The 21,107-nt window shown below is 44.1% G+C and overlaps 1 protein-coding gene across 23 annotated transcripts in view; it reads right to left on the bottom strand.

Annotated features, from left to right (window-relative positions):
* Positions 1 to 21,107, bottom strand: part of FOXN3 (forkhead box N3) — a 397,500-nt gene that overhangs the window by 187,043 nt on the left and 189,350 nt on the right. For 9 of the 23 annotated variants that reach the window (XM_053258886.1, XM_053258818.1, XM_053258878.1 and 6 more), the window contains one exon: positions 10,863 to 11,419. In XM_053258886.1, the coding sequence (XP_053114861.1) occupies positions 10,863 to 11,405 (543 nt within the window). In that variant the 5' untranslated portion in view covers positions 11,406 to 11,419. The other 14 variants (XM_053258802.1, XM_053258792.1, XM_053258811.1 and 11 more) reach the window with 14 other exon arrangements.

Genomic DNA, 21,107 nt, shown 5'->3' with positions numbered 1-21,107 from the left:
TTGTCTACCATTCTCACTATCCTTCTGCCCATTCTGGGGTCAATTTTTCTCTTGCGGCCGCATCCAGGGAGGTTGGCTACAGTCCCATGGACCTTGAACTTCTTAATATTTGCAGCTGTTCTCACAGGAACATCACACTGCTTGGAGATGGTCTTATAGCCTTTGCCTTTAACATGTTTGTCTATAATTTTCTTTCCTCTCTCCTTTGCTTGCTCTGGTCCATGTTCATTGTGGGACACACAATGATACCAAACAGTAGAGTGACTACTACTACTACTACTTTTCTCCATTTAAATAGGCTAATGACTGATTGCATGATTGGAGAGATGTGTGATACTAATTAAAGAAAACATCTAATTTGAAAAATCACTCTAATCCAATTATTTGTGATCTTTTGTAGAGGTACCAACAAATGTGTCCAGGCCACTTTAGAATATCTTTGTAGAATAAGCAATATTTTATCTCTTTTCACACTTCCTTTGCTTTACTCGATGACATATCAAAGGCATGCAGACTGCTTTTCATTTAATCACTTTTCAGGAGGCATAAAACACTTTTTCAGTGAGCTGTAAGGGTACCAACAAATTTGTCCACGTGTGTACATCGACATCTCAAACGTTATTTCACCCCTGCTAACTGGGCAGAGAGGCACCTTTTAAAGTGGTGATTCTCTAGCAGGGGAGAACAACTGTCTATTCAATCTTTCTAGGACTTGTTGCTGGTGTCTACCCTGTGTTTCTTTTTAGAGTGGGAGTCCTTTGGGGACATGGAACCATCCTGAGAACCAAAAGTTCTCAAAGCAGTTTTTATAGAAATATATGTAAACTGCTTTGAGAACTTTTGTTTAAAAGGGACATTGGTTCTTACCCATGAAGGGTTCTTTTCCCCTGTAGCTGGAGCTCATCAGTATGGGATGATCCACTGAGCATGCTCAAGACAGGCTGGAAATCAATTAATTGCACTTCCCCTCATCAGTGGGCACCAACCCCAGTTCCGGGACTAACATGAAAGGCAAGGTCGGCACAAGAGAGGCTCTACTGTAAGAAGGATAACTTGAAGAAAAAAGGACACATTAGCAAAATGGAAGGAGAGGTCAGTGATAAAAAAGGGGGAAGGGCAACTAGCAACCCTGGAATCTGCCTCCACCCAAAAATGGCCTGACCTCCCAACAATATACACATTGTACAGCGGTACCTGAAGAGAAGAGAGAGAGAGAGAGAAGGAGACATCCAGGGAGGGCCTGATGAGCTCCAGCTACAGGGGAAAAGGACCCTTCGTGGGTAAGAACCAATGTCCCTTTTTCTCCTGGCGGGAGCTCATCAGTATAGGACATGCCCAAGCAGTAACCCTCCAAGATGGTGGAGGGGATGTCAGACAACCTGCTGCAGCGCTCTGCGCCCGAAGGTCCCCTAACCTGCAGAGAAGGAAGAAACTTTATAGTGGCAGATGAAGGGAGTAGGGGAACTCCAAGTGGCTGCTCTACAAATATCTGCCAGAGGAATCTGAGTAGCGAAAGCGGCAGAGGTAGCTGCGCTATGCATAGTGTGCCAAAATCCCCGGAGGGGTGAGGCCCTGAGATTCATAGGCTAAATGAATACAAGCCCTAATCCAGGCCGCCAAGGAAGATTTACACGCCTTCTGCCCCAGATTATGAGAGGAAAAAGAGATGAAAAGAGCATCCAACCTCCAGCTCTCCCTGGTGTGTCTAACATAGAAATGCAACGCTCCTCAGACATCCAACTTGTGCCACAGGAGTTCTCGCAGATGTGCCACAGGGTTCTGAAAGAAGGTGGGCAAAACGATGTCCTGGGAGCGGTGAAACATGGAATGGACTTCAGATAAGAAGGTCGGGTCCAGACAGAGAATAACCTCCTTGGGCTGAAAAATGCAGAAATCTCTGTGGACCGACAAGGCCCCCCAACTCTGATACCCTCCGTGCTGATGTTAGGGCTACCAAGAAAAGAGTTTTGTAAAACAAAATCTTCAGAACGACCGAGTGCAAAGGCTTGAAGGGCGGCCCTGTGAGCATGTTGAGCACTCGATTGAGATTCCAAGTCAGGAAACACAGAACCAGAGGGGGAGCTAGACTGGATGCTCCTGGTAAGAAATGAGTGATATGAGGGTGGAAGGACTGGGTGCCCAGGTCCAAGATGTCCAGGACCGAGGCTAATATGAAGACCTGCCTCCTCAACGTTGCCAGTTTCAGATGAAGGTCCAGACCGGCCTGCAAGAAGCGAAGAACTTCTGGACCCCTGCCATCAGGGTGGGATGTCCTTTATGTGAGCCCAGTGGGAGAAGGCAGCCCAAGAAGCCTAATAGATTCTTTGCATAGAGAGATGATGGGAAGCTAAGATGGTCTCAAGAACTTGCTGTGAGTAACCCTTACTGCTCAGCTTGCTACATCCAACCTCCACGTGCAAAGCTGTAGCCAGGCTGGGTCCAGATGTGCTATGGGTCCTTGAAGTAGGAGGTCTGTACAGAGAGGGAGACGCCACGGAGGCGATACCAACAGGTTGACCAGATCAACAAACCACGCCCTCCGAGGCCAATGTCGGGCAATGAGGATGACTTCTTCCCAGTCCAGGTATATCTTCCGAACAACTCGGGAAATGATCAGAATCTGAGGGAACGCGTACAGCAATCCCAGTGGCCAGGGAATCAAGAGTGTGTCTGTGGCCTCTGCTTGGGGCGACTGGAACCTCAGGACTTGAGCATGGCCCGAGTTGCAAATAGGTCCAGAATGGGCTCACCCAGACTCTTGGTGATCTGTCGGAAAACCTGTGGGTATAGCCTCCATTTGGAAGGGTCGACTGCTTGGCGGCTCAGCCAATCTGCCTGCGTGTTGTCCTCTCTGCTGAGATGTTCTGCGGTGACAGAGAGGATGTGTTGTTTGGCCCAAGCAAACAGGAGATCGGACTCCTTCATCACCCCCTCGAAGCGGGTACCCCCCTGGTGGTTGATATGGGCTTTGGCAATGGTGTTGTCTGTCCGAATCAGGACATGCCTGCCCTGAACCAACCCCTGGAAATGAAGGAGAGAGAGCCTGATCGCTCTGAGCTCTAGGCGGTTAATGTTCCACTTTCTCTCTGAGAGGCTCCATACCCCTTGTATCAGGCAATTTTCACAGACAGCCCCCCAACCCGATAGACTGGCGTCCATCATAATCAGAACTTGCTGGGGTTCCATGAAGGACAATCCAGGGCCAGAGAGAGCCACCAGAGGAAGAATCACTTGATCTGGAGAGATAGGGGTATCGGTCAGTGTACTACTGCCATGATGTCATCCTGGAAGGGGCGAAGGAGCCACTGCAGGGACCGAGAATGCCACTGGCCCAGGGAACACAGTCCATGGCAGCCACCATCAATCCCAGCACCTGGGCCAACAACATCAGATCCGAAGAGTCCACCTGGAGGAGGGGGGAAATTGTGTCTGCAATTTTCATTTTCCTCTCTGGCGGAAGGGATACCAAGGCAGGAACGATATGAAAGAATGCGCCCAGGTGCTGTAATGACTGTGAGGGAGCAAGATGGCTCTTGTCCCGATTTACGATGGAACCGTAGTCGTTCAGGCATTGCAGCGTGAGGAGGACATGTCTCCAGGCAACCTGGAGGGATGAGACCCTGATCAGGAGGTCATCTAAGTGTGGACGGATACAGACTCCCTGCAGACAGAGATGGGCCATGTGTGCAGTCATGATCTTTGTGGAAACCCGCAGCACCAATGCTAGGCCGAATGGGAGAGCCCTGTATTAAAAATGTTGGTTGTGGTAACAGAAGTGGAGGAACCTTCTGTGCTCCAGGCATGTGGGTACATGGGAGGTACATTCAGAAAGATCCAATGAGGCCAAGAAATCGTTGGGAAACACCACCTGCTTGATGGACTGGTTTTTTTTGTATAGCTATAAGATTGGTTATATAATTAAAGCTCCTATGATCCATGGTAGGTAGAATTCAGAATTTACACACAATGTTTAGATGCCCATAAAAGGTTTTGCATGAGACTCTCTGGCAAAAGCGAGGGGTGGGGAAGAGAACTGAAGTTCAGGAGTAAAGCTTCCTTTGATATATGCTAAACATTGCAAAGAATAGCCATTGGGGGGGCTTTTGCCCTGTAGTTTATTTTTCTGTTCTTTGGTAGTTATTTTAGTTTTTAATTTAGAATGTAATTTTTAATGTTGCTTGTTTGCATCTTGTTGTGCACTGCCCGGAGTCTTCGGAGTGGACGGTATATTAAATGTCTCTAATAAATAAATAATGATTCAACATCAATTAACAAATGCCCACAATTCTTAAAACCAACAGAATTTTAAAATCCTACTGCATCCACTAGAATCCCTCAAAATATTTCCGAATATGTCAGTTCCTTAGCTCCTTTGCTGCTCATTCCCTTTCATTTTTAAATTTATTTATTTTATTTATATACAGCCCTTCCTAAAGTGGATCAGGATGGTTTACATTAAACACACACACACACAACAAAACTAAAAACATTTAAACCAGATTAAAATTAAAACTAGATATTTATGTAGCAAGTATTAAAAATTACATATTGAAGCTAAGCAACTTGCAGGTGTTCAAGGTTGTGGAACAGCAACCTAAAGCAGAGAATATCTTGGGTGCAGTGTTCCCTCTAACAGGGATTCCCAGATGTTGCTGACTGCAACTCCCATAATCCCCAGCCAAAGGCCATTGCATCTGGGGATGCTGCAAGTTGTAGTGAACAACATCTGGAAATCCCTGTTAGAGGGAACAGTGCTTCAGTGTGACAATACCATTTATGGTAAAAGAGCACCAGCTATGGATCTGTACCCCATACTCACTCATGGCTGTTTCATGGGAGAGGAGAGGGGTCACGCTAGAGAATAAAGGATATCTTGTCCTCAAAAACAAGCAACCATCACCTCAATAGGGTGCTTGGAACCACCATTCATCACAAAAGAAACCAGTGGCTCAACTCACCTTTGGCTACTCTGTTCTCCAACACCTCCATTTCTCATTCCCTCTGCCATAGTACCATCTCTTGGCTGCTTCACCAGGGTCCTAAGACCCACTCAGTTTTTTCACTCATCTAAAAGTCCTCAGTACAATTAAAGAAGGCAATGTGACCATGCCTCGTTCAAATATACCAAGTATGGAGGTTGGGGGGGGGGGGAGAGGAAATTAGTTTAGAATCAGATTTACAGATTATTCATGACATTCAAAGTTTTGACTGGCACTGTTCCCTCTAAGGCGTGTGCACGCTCATAAGTTTTCTGATGTCCGCTCAGTTAATTTTAGATTCTGCCAGGGTGGATGTGATTTAAATCAAACTGATTTAAATCACGATTTAAATCACTAGCAGGGTGGATAAAAATCAATGATTTTTTAAAAAAAAAATCAAAAAATCGGATTTTTTTATTTAAATCGGATTTTTTTGCTTTTTAAAAAAAATCATTGATTTTTATCCACCCTGCTAGTGATTTAAATCGTGATTTAAATCGTGATTTAAATCAGTTTGATTTAAATCAAATCCACCCTGGATTCTGCTCAGGTTGAATTAGGAAGGCCCCGTTCTGAATGCACGTGCACACACAGTGCCTTGATACTGCCACCCAGAACAGAACATATTCCGCACAGAGATGAAAAAAATTAGAGGGACCACTGCTGACTAGTACGCCAAAATTCACATCTGCTTCTTTTAATGCCTTCCCAATGTTCATCTCTAGCCCATTGTAGCAACCTGATGTTCCACAACCCCAAAAGCAAACCCCTCTTACCAGAGTTGCATTCCATTTAAAATGTGTTGTGTGCTCTGCAGGGTGGATTTGATTTAAATCAAACTGATTTAAATCATGATTTAAATCACGATTTAAATCACTAGTAGGGTGGATAAAAATCAAAAAAATCCGATTTAAATAAAAAAAATTCAATTTAAATCAAAAAAATCCAATTTTTTTGATTTAAATCGGATTTTTGATTTAAATCCACCCTGGTGCTCTGCTTCCGATGTGGAAGAAGAAACATCTCTGGGTACACCATAAGGGCCTGATGAACTGCAATCACTCACACACACACACACACACACACACACACTTCAGCCAAATTTCAACTGAGAGAGAAGATAACTTCTGTACTGCTGAAAGAATAGAGAAGCCAAAAAAGTACATCTGAGACAATGGAAAGGTTTTAAATGTTATGCATTAACGTAGCCCTGGCTAAAATTTCTTTTCTGGACATTTTGAGAGAAGAGAGTAGGCCTTAAAAAAGCCCGTGGAAAAAACATCAAGATATTTTGGAACTGGTTTTTAATCTTAGGAAATATTGGTTTCAGGTCTTGAATGGAGATAGTCACAGGCCTAGAGCACGTTTTGTGCACACCCACACACACAGAGCAACGTCAGTGCTAGACACCTAGAATAAAATGCCCAATTTCCATTTAAGGGATTTTTACATTGCCAAAAGCAAATCTCTTACAATAGTGGAAAGATTCTAGCTGAAATATGTCTCAAGTTTAAAAAAAGTCAAAAGGTGTACAAAAGGCAGGGGAAAACGTAACATAAGAAAGCCCACCACTGGAAACTGGGCAGATTGAAATATAGATACATTTTCCACATATTGGCCATAGTATGTGGCATCTGCTGTTTCTCTGCAACCTACACCTCAGTATCGAGAAAGGGGCATTAACAACGCAAACGAGTACTACCCAACATAAACAACTGCGCTTGCTATTGAAAGCAAGCCTTGGCGGGGGGGGCGGGGGGGTTGGATCTAGAAGCCAGCCCAAAACGTAGGAGCCAAGCGTAGTTTTCATCCTTCCGGGTTTCAGATGTCTGCTCTACAACAGGCTTCCCCAACCTGCGGCCCTCCAGATGTTGCTGAACTACAACCCCCATCATCCCAGCCACAATAAGTTATAGCTGGGGGTGATGGGAATTGTAATCCGGCAACATCTGGAGGGCCACAGGCTGGGGAAGCCTGCTCTACGATTTACAAATGACTAGAATTTAGTTCACAAACAAAACCTTACACCACCTTTGACTGCATACATGCAAAACAAGCTGTAGTAAGAACTAATCTGCTTGCTTTCTTTTCACTACACCTACAACTGGACTAAATTTGATCCAAAGCAGTTAGGCAGTTCACAAATTAGCAAATGTTTGTGTGTCTGCCATCTTGAACTACAGTGAATGAGATCATCACAAACTATGTGTCTGAGGTGTCCCTACAACTGTACCTCATTTGGTCCAAATCAGTTCCCACTTGCACCTCAAAATGTTCACCAGGATAGAAGACATCATTACAAACTACTCTCTGGAGCCATCCCTATGTGTCCCTAAACCTGTAGCAAATTTGGTTCAAATTGGTTTGGCAGTCCACAAGTTAGCCCTCTTGCACCTCAAAAGTTCATGTGCCTGCCATGTTGGATGGGGTGGATGACATCATAACAAACTCCACCACTGAGGTGTCCCTACAACTGTACCCGATTTAGTTCATATTGGTACAAGGCATTGAAAAGTTGATAGAGGGGCACACACACACACACTCACCCAGAATTCCAGGTGATCTCATAAGCCTACTGGAAAGCAGGCTATAAATACAAAAACCCACCTTACTATTGTGGATACAAGTGGAATCACTCTAATATGATGTGACTGTTTTTAGAAGCTAGCTCAGTGGTGGCCAGCCTGAGGCTCTCCATCTGGGAATTTGTCTACAACTCCCACCATCCTCATTTACTTGATGGTGGTAGTAGTCCATCAATAGCTGGAGAGCCTCAGGCTGGCCACCCCTGAGCTAATAATACATTCCGAGTTCATTCTTGTGGCCAGCCCTACCTGGTTAGGGCAGCACTAGCCCAGTAGGGCTGGTCATGAGAACCACCTAAATTGGGACTGATCCTGGAGCTCCTCCACCAGGTAGGCCAGGTTTTCTCCCTGGGCTAAAAGTGAGGCAGAAGGGCTTCCATAGAGCTGGGCAGAAGGAACACCTGGCAGCAGGGAACTCCCCCAATGCACCATGCTACTGGAACAGTGCATTGTGAGATGTGGGAGGACACAGCCTGCTTTGCCCTCTCCCCCTTGCTGCTCCAGCATTGCTTGCATGTTGGTCATGTGGCACAAGCAATCCCGGAGAGGTGAGCAGCGCATGGGAGAAGGTAGGTAGTGTCCTGCCTTCTCCCACTAACCACTCTCAGATGACTACAAACTGGAGACAACGTATGTTCAAAGGAGCAAAATGTCCAATGTCTGCTTGCCTGGTGCCAATGGGATATGGGGGCGGGTGGGGGGGTAATGGTGAAGATAAACCAAAGAGTCCTATAGTATAAAATTACTGCAGAGTTAAAATTTACTTCCTTCCATAGTGAAAATACTTCATGAATGTTCAATACTCTCGTTAATCACTCAGTCCGTTAAGTTGAAGATACATGACATACCACCAGTTTTAGAGACAAACTCAGTGTTTATGTTATATTAGTTTTGGTTCTTTTACATCTTCCAGTGAGTTTAAAGTGTTTTATGCATAACATTCAATACTAATTGAAATTACATCAATATCTAGCTTATATTGGAATAAAGTCTCCTGTAATGAAAAATCAAGAACTTCTGCTGTCGTTATGTTGTGCCTGCACAGTGCCTTCTTCCCTGGAACTCTTACATATCCCGCAAGCCAGGGAATACCATCAGTTCAGGTCTGCAGAGATCTACAGGCAAGAGATAATCTGGTACCAACTTGGGGTGGAGGGAGCAGCAGTGAAAGGAAGGACCAAATGCTTCACAAGCTATTTCCAAGTACCACAGAGAAATAGGAAGTGAAAGAGCACACTCAGTCAAAATAGAGAGACAACTATTTGTTTTCAAGACGGATGTTAATTCTTTTGTAAATGTTCTTGATCATTTTACATTGAGGTATGGTCCTACCATTTTCCCTGCCACATCTACTGCACTTACACAGTAAAGAGAAATGTCTGAAAGTCACCAGATTTGCTGGAAGCATCAGCTGCACATATATCAAGTATATTGCAGTTGTTCAGAGAGGCATCCTTTCTTGAAACGGGCATATTTCTAACAAAACAACAACTCCCCTACCACATGCACACACACCCTAGATCAGGGATAGGCAACATGCAGATCTCCAACTGCTGCTGAACACCCATCAGCCCCAGCAGTAATAAATTGTGGCTGGGGATGATACAAGTTGTAGTTCGGCAACTTTGGGAGAACCACACGTTGCCTACCCCCGCCTTAGATTATACTGCCAAAAAAGTAACCAACAAATACAGGATCCAGTCTAAGTCAGTCATGACTACTTTGTCTCATTTGTTGCAATGGTGCTTAGTCATCACTAACAATCTATATCCCGCCCACAGTATTCTTGCTACTGTGTAATTTTATCAGGCTCAGAAGGAGCCACAGCAGGATTGCAGATCCTAACCATAGCCCAAGGAAAGGTCTAAAAGCCTATGATACGGTTCAGCTGCTAAAAACAGAAGGGAAATCTTGATCCTGAGCAGTGCCAGATAGGAAACTTCATTTGCAAGTCACAGCAGGGTATATATGTATTTGTTGTTGTTGTTGTTGTTGTTGAGATGACGCAGCCATGTGCCTAAAATACTTGCTTCTCTATGAGATTTACCTGATCCTAGCACCTTTCAACACTGACAAGAAGAATACAAAGCAAATCAAAAAATACTGCATTTTTAGAGGTATCACAACACAAGGATGGGGGAAAGTCACAGCAATCCAGTAAATGGACTGGGAGTAACTGAGAATGCTGGCGCTAAGTGAGCATACTACTTAACCATTCTCTTGAACAGGAGATCAGTGGAAGCCTCATATAAAAACAGCAGTTCATATATAATCAATTAAATAGTTAACACAAAAACAATACAGATTCATAGTTATCTAAAGTTAAAGTGTGCCATCGAGTCGGTGTCGACTCCTGGCACCCACAGAGCCCTGTGGTTGTCATTGGTAGACTACAGGAGGGGTATCTCCATCTCCAGCGCAGTATGAGATGATGCCTTTCAGCATCTTCCTATATCACTGCTGCCCGATCCAGGTGTTTCCCATACACTGGGAAACATAGTCTGGGAAACATACCAGCAGGGATTCGAACCGGCAACCTCTGGCTTGCTAATCTAGTCATTCCCCACTGCGCCACCTCTAAATTAGATTCTAGACATTAGGAATCTTTTTTTTGTTTAGCTCCACCACTATGTGCACAGAACTGTCATCTAAGTGAAGAACGGTGTACAATACACTCAGGCCTTGACAAGATTTCTTTGGATCTAGGAGCCAGCCCAAAAACTCAGGAGCCAAGACAATGGACACTTGACAAAACAACCACACTTAGTGACAGACACGGCAGATGGGGAAGGGGAAATGAGCTTCTCTTTATCCCACTAACAAGTAACAGAACAGAAACAGGGCTGCCTGTGACAAATAAGATTTTATTAAATAACTCTCTGAATATCCTAGTCTGGGCATCACAATTAAATTTCTAGGTGCCATGGGTCCCTGACTCCTGGGATTCATCAAGCCCCAAGTCAGAAGAATTCCATGCATCCAGGATAGCTAGAAGCCACTAGTACAGAACAATACCACATACTGTTGTTTAATATTGTTCGAGACACAACTTGGATTTTTTAAAAACCATATATTTACACAAACATTGTTTTCTTACAACAGGCCAGGGAAAGATATTAATTCTATCAAAAATGAACTATCCAGGAGCAATACCAGATTTCTGAATGCATTGGGAGAAAGTAGAAAGAGTAGACACAAGACAGCTTGTCCCATTTGTACACTAGAGAAACATGCCAAGATTTAAAAAAAGATCAAATGGGTTATACACACAGGGCAAGTAGTATTGTTCCAGCCTCACCTGACTTCTGTCTTTGTCCACCTTCTTAAAACATTTATTCAATGACAGATTATGCCTCACAGAGTTTTTCCATCCAGTGGGAGCATTTGCAAAATAAGGGAAGTGTTCCAAAATCCAGTTGTATATATCCTTTACAGGCAAGCGTTTGGTTGGAGAGTCCTCAATGGCCATAAATATGAGGCAGCTAAAGGAGTACGGTGGTTTGCAGTTGGGGTTCTGCTTGGCATCATAGGGCATATCAGCATGAGCGGGAGAGGGAGGGGTGTCATCATCGAGTTCCTGCACTGGGCTAACACTTCTTAAGACTGAGTCCCCAAAACTTTTCAGCAAGTTTTTGCTCTCATGCAACCAGTTCAAGTTGGTTAGTTCTTCATCTTCCATGGGCCCTTTTTCCAATCGGAGAGCAGGTAAGGAAAAGTCCAAGTCCTCATCGTCATGAAGTGTCTTTGATAAGTCACTATCCCGGTAACACTGGCTCAGTCCACTGGAAACACTAATTCCCGAGCCCTCTGGCTTCTTACTGGGAGGCATAACTGGACCCATTTAGACAGAAGCTCCTGGTGAAATAAATCCACATTTTAGAAGAGTGTTAACTGGTAAATGCAGAGACAGAATCACAACATTCTGAAAACTTTTCCCCAACCTGCAACTTAGCCTTTTATTAAATTTACATTATAAAGACAGAATCACACACATACATCCAGCTTTGTAAAATATGAGCAATCAGAGGCAAAGAAATGAATGGGATTTCCATTACTAGTTTTAGGGATTAGATGCAGGTGTTTAACAGCTGGGGGAGGGGCCACATTCCTGAAGTGGCTAAGTTTGGAAGCAGGTCTTGAGAACACAAAGTTCAAACATGGGGAGCTCTGCTACCAGGAGTTTGCTAACAGATATCAAAGGAGTCTTGCATGGATTTTAATGGGAAAGTGTGCAGGGAGGCACACAAGTGGTCCCCTTTTATCACAAAGGAGATACCCAGCACGAGGAGAGCCTTTGTAATTTTCTTGGAGCACAGACCTAAAAAACTTTAATTATTTGAAAACTGCAGCTAAGACCTAGCTTTCAAGTAAACAAGCTCTATACATTCTACATAGCCAATAAAAACCAATTATGAAGGCAGAATGCCAGCAGGGAAGGGGGTGCTTCCCAGTGTATTGGGGAGTGTTGCATGTATGACTATCTCTCTGGGGAACAGAAGTCATGGTTGTACGCTCAGTACAAATAGCTCCTGGCTCTCAGGGAACATGTTTGTTCCCTCAAAGCCAAGGTATCTGACCTAGAGAAGCTCAGGGAGGCAGAGAAGTATGCGGATGAGTCCCTCAGGGATGCGATAGAGGCATCACACTCCCAGGCTGATAGCTGCTCTGCTGTCATGGAGAATGAAAGTCTCAGGGAAGGAGGAAGACAGCAGTCTGAGGGAAAGAGGAAATGCTTCCTTTGAAGGGACCCCTTCCTTGCACAATGCACCCATATCCTTTCATACAGAGGATACTACTCTGGGGGATGGGAACCTCCTAGTAGTGGGCAATTTAATTGTTTGGGGCATAGAGAGATGGGTTTGTGACCTGCATGCAGACAGCACGGTGACTTGCCAGCCTGCTGCGGATGTCACATAGTGTCTAGAGAGGTTGTTAGGCAGTGCTGGGGAGGAGTCAGCTGTCATGGTGCAAGTCAACGATATTGGGAAATGAAGTCAGGAGGTCCTGGAAGCCAAATGTAGGCTCTTAAGTAGCATTCTCTAAAGTGCTATTTGTTCCACATGCATGGCCAGAGAGACAGGTAGAACTGAGGGGTCTCAATGCGTGGATGAGACAGTGGTGCCAGGAGGAGAGGTATAGATTTGTTAGGCACTGGGATATATTTGGCGCAAGCAAAGCCTGTACAAAAGAGATGGGCTCCACTTGAACCAAGATGGAACCAGACTGCTGGTGCTTAAATTAAAAAAGGCTGAAGAGCAGCTTTTAAAATGACACCTGGGAGACTGCTAACAGGAACTAGGTAGCAGATATCTGGTTCGGCAAAAAAAAAATCCCCTTAGGTGCAAGGGTGTAAACTTTTCAGCTAAACTAGAAAAGGACAGAGTAAAACCAGGAGTAAAACTGATGGAAACTCCAGAAAGCATGGAACCTATTCAAAACCACAATAATAGCTCAGTTGAAATGTATACCAAGGAGGAGGACAGGTACCACCAAGTTCAGGTGGCACAGCTTTTAGCATGGCTAACAAGCAGAGACAGGAAGCTATAAAAGGAAAGAAGACTTCATTCAAAAAATGGAAGTCCTGCTCAAATGAAGAGAACAGAAATGAACAAACTCTGGCAAAAGAAATGCAATGAGACAATAAGGGATGCAAAAAGAGAGTTGAGGAGGGGGATAGCAAAAACTTCTTTAAATACATCAGAAAAAGAAAACCTGCCAGGGAGGAGGTTGGACCCTTAGATGATGAGCATGTGAAAGGGATTATTAAGAAGAATAAGGAGACTGCAGAGAACCTAACTGAGTTCTTTGCATCTGCCTTCACGGCGGAGGATACTGACCATATACCTACTTTGGAACTGAGCTTATCAGGCTTGGAGGCTGAAGAAGTGGGCCAATTTCAAGTGACAAGAGCACATGTTCTAAACTGTCTTGACAAACTATAAATTAACAAATCGCCAGGGCCAGATGGTATCCACCCAAGAGTTCTGAAGGAACTCAAATGTGAAAATTAGTGATCTCCTAGCAAAATATGTAACTTGTCCCTACAATCAGGCTTTGTACCCGAGGACTGGAAAGTAACTAATACATCTCCAATTTTCATCCGGGAAATTACAAGTCGGTTAGCTTAACTTCGGTGCTGGGTAAATTGATGGAAAGCATATGTAAGGACAAAATTGTTAAACATTTACAAGAACATGCCTTGCTGAAAGAGAACCAGAATGGCTTCTGACAAGGGCCTCACTAACCTTCTGCAGTTCTTTGAGAGTGTCAACAGGCATGTGGATAAAGGCGGTCCGGTTGACATAGTATACTTGGACTTTGAAAACATTCTTCACAAAGTTCCCCACCAAAGGCTCTTGAGTAAACTTAGCAGTCATGGGATAAGGGGATAGGTTCATGGTAACAGGTTGAAGGATAGGAAACAGAAAGTAGGAATAAATGGACAGTTTTCACAATGGAGGGAAGTAAGAAGTGGGATCTCCCATGGATCTGTACTGGGACCAGTGCTCTTTAACATATTCATAAATGATCTTGAAGTTGGTATAAGCAGCAGTGGCCAAATTTGTAGATGACACCAAACTATTTAGGGTAGTGAAATACAAAACAGATTGTAAGCCAAAAGGCTCTCTCCAAACTGAGGGAGTGGGCAACAAAGCGGCAAATGCAGTTCAGTGTAAGCAAGTGCAAAGTGATGCAGATTGGGGCAAAAAAACCCAACAACAACCCAACTTCACATATACAATGATAGAGTCTGAGCTGTCAGTGACAGAGCAGGAGGGATATCTTGGGGTCGTGGTGGACAGTTGTTGAAAGTGCCAACTCAGTGCATGACAGCTGTGAAAAAGGTCAATTCCATGCTATGGATCATTAGGAAGGGGACTGAAAATAAAAATAATACTATAATGCCCTTATACAAATCTATGGTGAGGGCACATTTGTAATACTGTGTACAGTTCTGGTCACTGTATCATAAGGAGGACACTGCAGAACTGGAAAAGGTGCAGAAGAGGGCAACCAAGATAATCAGAGGCCTCAAGAACCTTCCTTATGAGGCAAGGCTAAAGCATATGGGGCTTTTTCATTTGGAAAGAGGCGATTATGGGGTGACATGATAGAGGTGTATAAAATTATGCATGGAGTAGAGAAAGTAGACAGAACTGTTTCTCCTTCTCTCACAACACTAGAACCAGGTGTCATCCCATGAAACTGAAGGGCAGGAAATTTGAGATCAACAAAAGGAAGTACTTTTTCACAAAGTGCGTAATTAATCTATGGAATTCTCTGCCACAGGAAATGGTGATGGCCACTCGCTTGGATGGCCTTAAAAGGGGCTTAGACAAATTGAGGGAGGACATGTCTATCAATGGCTACTAGTCTGGTGGCTATAGGCCACCTCCAGCCTCAGAGGCTGGATGCCTCTCAATACCAGCTGCAGGGGAGCCACTGTCGAGGAGAGGGCATGCCTCACCTCTTTCCTGTGGGCTTCTCAGAGGCATCTAGTGGGCCACTGTGTGAAACAGGATGTTGGACAAGATAGGCCTTGGGCCTATCTTATTTTCTTTGCATAATTATCAGGGTGGATTTGATTTAAATCAAACTGATTTAAATCATGATTTAAATCACGATTTAAATCACTAGCAGGGTGGATAAAAATCAATGATTTTTTTTAAAAAATCAAAGAAATCAGATTTTTTTATTTAAATCAGATTTTTTTGATTTAAATCGGATTTTTTTTAATTTAAATCGGATTTTTTTGATTTTTTTAAAAAAATCATTGATTTTTATCCACCCTGCTAGTGATTTAAATCGTGATTTAAATCAAATCCACCCTGATAATTATTATGATGATGACAATGAGGCAAGTCCCACAATCAGTGAGACTCACCTCTAGGGGGTTAGCGGGGAGAGTGGGCTTAGCCCGCTCTCCCCACAGGTGAGCAAGGAGGCAGCCCTGGGTGACCGGATTGGCCGCTCACACAACCACCGGCTCCATTACGGAGCCGGCAGGGGCTGGGAGGATTGGAGGCCACACAGCCCCCGGAAGCTCCAGCATGCCCTGCTGCAGAGATCCCCGAGCCAGGAGGCTGCTTTTAAGCCTCCTGGTTGGGGGTCTACTCGTGAGTTGCCACACCGCAGAGCTGCACCGCGGCATCTCACGATCGTAGAGCCCAGGTTAGTGGAGCACTAGCTTGGAGGCTTGCTTGGAGCGCTCGCTTGGAGGCCACCAAGCTCGCCTGTGAGCCCGGTGGTTCTCACGGTCAGGCGAAATCGGGCTAGGCTCCCCTACCCCGATTTTGCCTGATCATGAGAATCGCCTCAATGACATTCCTGAGATGATTTGGTCTTCAGTTTATGCACAGTACAAAGCTCTGTCTGAAGAGAAAGAATGGTACATGTATATTCTGAATGTCATTGTCAAGGCTGAGATCCTACACACACTTACTTGGGAAGTTACCACCACCAAAATCAGTGGTACTTACTTCTGAGCAAGCACGCATCAAGTTGAACCATAAGTGTAACATAACTGAGTATGCTACTCTCACTGCTTGCAGCAAGCACAAAAAATTGGGGAGCTTAAGACCAGTTGCTTCAGATTAACTTCAGCTGTTTCACTTCCAGTATGAACACAGCTCGATTATAATTATAGCCTCTCCTGCTCTGGCTGAATGCGCAAGCAGGCAAAACTCCATGTTTACACACACACACACACGCCACAAGTACACCCAAGAACATGCTCACTGAGCTACCAGTGTTTTGCCTCCAAGACAAAGTGCAGGAAGTTTCTCCGTCTTGGGCTCAATGCCATGATCTAGGGATGCAAACACAAAAATCAAGGGCAGAACACACACACACAAATGAAATTCCATCCCAGTGATGCAAGTTTAACTGAAATGAGAGTGAGAGATAAATACGATAAGCATGATCTACAAGAAAACATGAAGTGTGAAATCATACACCAATCGGTAGAGGCTGTTGTTGCTTTATTGGTCCAAGAGAATATGAACTGAGACACAAAGCTATATTTTAATTACTTCAAATGCTTTTTAAAAAGAGACATGACTAAGCGCACATATTCAAGCTTGGATGTAAAACATAAAACCAATCAACTGACTGTACAAAAAAATCAGGACCTAAACCTTCATAATGCATCCCCAAATAGCTTTTCTGAAACTCTGCTGTAAATCCCAACTTCAAATTCCATTCTCAAGATTAACCAGCCCGTCTACCTCAAGCTTGCTTTCACTACTAGTATCAAGCTGATCTAAAACAGCTTATCCCAAGGCCTAACAAACAGATTGATACTTTAAGGAATTTTTTAAAAATACTCAGTCCTTGTTTTGGGACCAAGTGTGATCAAACTTTCATATGAACATAAGTTGTGCAACTTTTAAAAACTTTGTCTAACCTCACACCAACAGCCATTGTACTAATAAAGTGCATCACACCGCTCATTCTGCATGAAGGGTTAACAGGAAGTTAAATGCTCACAATTTTAAAACCACTAAAAATGGCAAGAGCAAGATTTTTGTACACAGTTCAGCAAACATATCTTGAAAGGAAGTGGAAAGCTTTGTTTTGTCATGCTTTAAAGGACAGAGCAGCTGAGAAGTGAAACTTACATTTTAAACCCCCACACAGCAAACTTATACCATTGGCTGTGTTTTTTTAAAAAATGTTTAACACAACCTCAGTACAACATTACTGTTCTTGGGGCATAAACCACTGAACACAATACTTTGTAAGGGACTTGAGGCTGTCAAGGAGATACTTTATAACAAGAGGAAGTTGCAATTACATAAGAGGTCATTAAAGAAAGAGTGGGCCCTGAGGGATAGAGCTCTGGGTGGGGAAGAAAGCTGAGCTCTGGGGTAAATAATGGGAAATTCATTTGAAGGAAAATATAAAAGTGGGGGTGCGGGGAGGAACTATTGCAGTTATTTCACATCAATGTGAACTATGAAAAATGCATTAAAAATTCTCAAAAACCAAGTTAAACAAATTGATAAAGTAATTTATTTTCTTGGATTTTTGTATACAGTTTAGTATTCAAAAAATGACAGTCCAATTACCCTTCCAATTTTTTTTTTTTTAATTTTAAGGCATCTGGACTTTCTGCCCCATTACGAAGCTCAAGGGGGCTTCTTAAACTCCATACAAATATTTTAACTGCATTTCATAAGTACTATGGTATGTAAAGAGAAGTTGCATTTATTTTAAAATTAACCCAAGAACACTATAAATGGATGGAAGCAAGAATCTGGGAGACTGAGATGTGCATAAAGAAGTAGGCCGTGGATGATACCACACTTTGTGTATTTCCTAAAATATTATTTATTTCCTTTCCTCTCCCCTCCCCTCATCATATGGGAACACTGTAGCTAAGCGAGTTCAGTACAAACAGAACTTATGTCCCAGGAGCAAGCTTTTAAATAGGAAAATTATATCATGGCTGACAACATAATTTAATTGCTCTGTTGCCATGACGACATGCTGCTCTCTTTCAGTTTAATTTGCTTACTTGCCAGCATTCTCCCAAAGGGCTATATCATACCATCAATTTTCACACAAAAACTAGCGACTTCGCTTTAAGAGCTTTATGGTAAACTGATTTCTACAGTGGCTCCAATCCTGCAACTCTCAAGGATCATATTTGTCCATCGGTGACTAAAGAGTCAGTTAAAACTGCAATCCTTAAACCATTTCTCTTTCAATGCGCAGACATAGACACATTACAGGAAACACTGCCTTTAGAAATCGGGTAGGTGTAACCATCTGAACTTATAACAGCAATCTTAAGTACAATAACCAGGAATACATACCATTTGGCTCAATAAGAGAGACTTTAGAATCACACTGTAAATGTCTTCCAGATCTCACAATGTTTTTAAAATCTATTTTTTAACACTACATAGGGTTTGGGGTGTTTTTATAACATCATGCCATATACATTTAAACATCATACACAGTGCAATCTTATCCATCCTTACTCGTAAGTAAGCCCACTGGGGTTCATTCTCAAATATATGCACAGGACTGCAGCCTTACCTGGCTTTCATTTTCAATTTAACATCATAACACACCTTCAAATACATAGTATAAGGGTCTTGTAAATGCTACAGAGGGGGGTATATTTCCACACTCAGAGAAGGACTACTCTTTCCACAAGATATCCAAAGTCAGAGCTTTTTCCCCTTTGCCAGAACCTTGAAATCCAGATACCTCGAGTCACTATCTAAGACGGACGACATGGAAAGTTCCCAGCACTTTGCAAGGAATGGTGGGAGACAGGGACACCACATACGTTACATTACAGTAAACAGAAATCCTGGCCTGGGTTGACGTGAACAAGCTACCCCAAAAAGGAAAGAAAGTTTTAGGCTTTCCATTACCCAGCCCCGGCAACATTTTTCCTGCACTTGGACAAATCACATGAGAGGCTGCCGTTCAGCAAACATTTGGTAATCTGTTGCCAATTAAGTAGCACCATCAGATATACACGGAGCTGCTTATGAACAAGTGTAAAAACAACCTGCAACGTTGCACAAGAGAAACACAGTCTCTTGCATTTCTAGTTGTAAAACTGACATGGCAGAGAGACACAGGAAGGCAGGAGGAGGGGAAAACGAGAGAGAGGAGAAAGGTTAAACCAGTCACCAGTTATTAATGTTTCTCAGAATAACTGACACACATTACACTTAAAACACATGTGTGTCTACACAAGGACAGCGGGCCGTCATTTTGAAGGAAAGCAACACCGAGCCTTTTTGAAGGAACGGGCAGGGAGCCAGAGACAGTTTCCTTACTGCACTTTGCAACACTCCCTACTGTACTTGTCAAAAATATTTGAAGGGGCGAAAGAGCGCGCTGATTGGCCGGAATTCGAATCAATCAACGGCGTTGCTAGGAGACTGCAAAACTGCACTTATGCCTAGACAGGGCCATTTGCAGCAAACATACCTTCAATGCTGGTCAGATGTCATAAACCTTGCATTGGCCTTTACGAGATCAGGCCATAAAAGAAAAAGAAAAAACCTTAACGAACGTACTCCAGAAACCGAAAGAGCTTTGTGGTTAATGTCCTTAACACACTTTGATACATTAAACTAGCGCATTCCGCAAGGAGAGATTTTTGTGTTGTTTTTTTAAGCGCGAAATCATCTACTAATAAAGAGAGAGAAACCGCTATTACAGCAATGAAGTGCCAGACAAAATGCTTTAAAGCTCATAGCCCTCGTCGCCTGGACACAATACCCCCACCCCCCACCCCACTAAACTTTAAAGACAATGCCAACTCAATTCGTCAAGAGTCTTAGGAAATCAGCGGCGACATCAGCAACATCGCACATTCGAGTCTTGCCTACAAACTCCCAGCCAAAGCCAAGGAGGAAGCGAACCGAGCTAGCCCTCAAAGCAAAATAAAAACCCACCCGCACGTTTTAAAAGACGACCCCGACGTGGCATTTAAATGCCAAAACTGATTTGGTGGTGCGCTGGTCCGCGTTCATTTCTGCCCTCGCCGCCGAGGTTTTCCCAATGCAGAGAGAGAATCTTACGCAATCTTTCCAAGAAGAGAATTTCAAACACACACAAAACAGTGGCGGGGGGGGGGGGAGGAGAATCCCAAAACTTACCTGGTTTAGGAGAGCTCTAGATTTTCACTGCGGTCTTCCCATGATCATTAAACGCAAACTTTTCATCCGATGGAACCAGGCATTGCTTCCTCCCCACAGCTTGGAGCCAGCAATGTGGCCGAAGAAGAGAAAGACGAGGGGGAGAAATAAAGAGAGGGAGGGAGAGAGGGATTCCCAGAGCAGAAGAGGCAACCGCGAGGAGGGCATGGGACCTTGCTGCAATTTCCCCCTCCCGCCTGCTTTTCTCGCCGTCTCCAGTCCTCCTGATGAGTAGCGGTTTGGGTCGGAGCTAGCTGGAGAACGCTAAATTGTTTCCACTGCATACAAAAAAAAAAAAGACAACACATGACCAACGGAGCGGGGGGGGGAGAGAAACGTGGGCAGGGCCAGCCGAGACCAGCCGCCACAGCGGGGAGAGGGTTGGGCCAGGGGAGCAGGCGGCCAGGCGGCGGGGTGGACCGGGGGGGGTGGAAGAGAGAGAGCGCGGAGGGGGTGCTTTTATTGCACCGAGATCCTGAATACACGACACGCAAAACAATAAATACAATAGGAAAGAAGCGGGTGGAAGCTTGCATATAGATCTATACACGCCCGCCCCCCCCCCCCCGCGCAGCGGCCGCCTAAACAAGCCCAGCTAGATGCGTTCCCCCCACACTTCCCCAGTCCGAGGCCTGTGATCACTCACAGGAAGTTCCCAAGGCTTGCGCCGCCTCCTCGTCTTGAAGCCTCTGCCTCTCTCCTTCTCCCTCCACCACTTGGAGAGTCCTAAATGTTGCACATACCCACCTCCCTCGGCTCTGACTGGCTTTCCCTCTTTCCACACACACACACCCGTCCTCCAGCCTACGTGGTATGTGGATGAGGTTTAAAGTCACTTCAGAGAGTTTTCACCCCCTCCGGGAGAAAGGCAC

Source organism: Hemicordylus capensis, chromosome 1 (assembly GCF_027244095.1).
Source record: "Hemicordylus capensis ecotype Gifberg chromosome 1, rHemCap1.1.pri, whole genome shotgun sequence".
Taxonomy (NCBI): Eukaryota; Metazoa; Chordata; class Lepidosauria; order Squamata; family Cordylidae; genus Hemicordylus; species Hemicordylus capensis.
The sequence above is the reverse complement of the archived record's forward strand: the minus strand, read 5'-3'. Positions and strand labels throughout refer to the sequence as shown.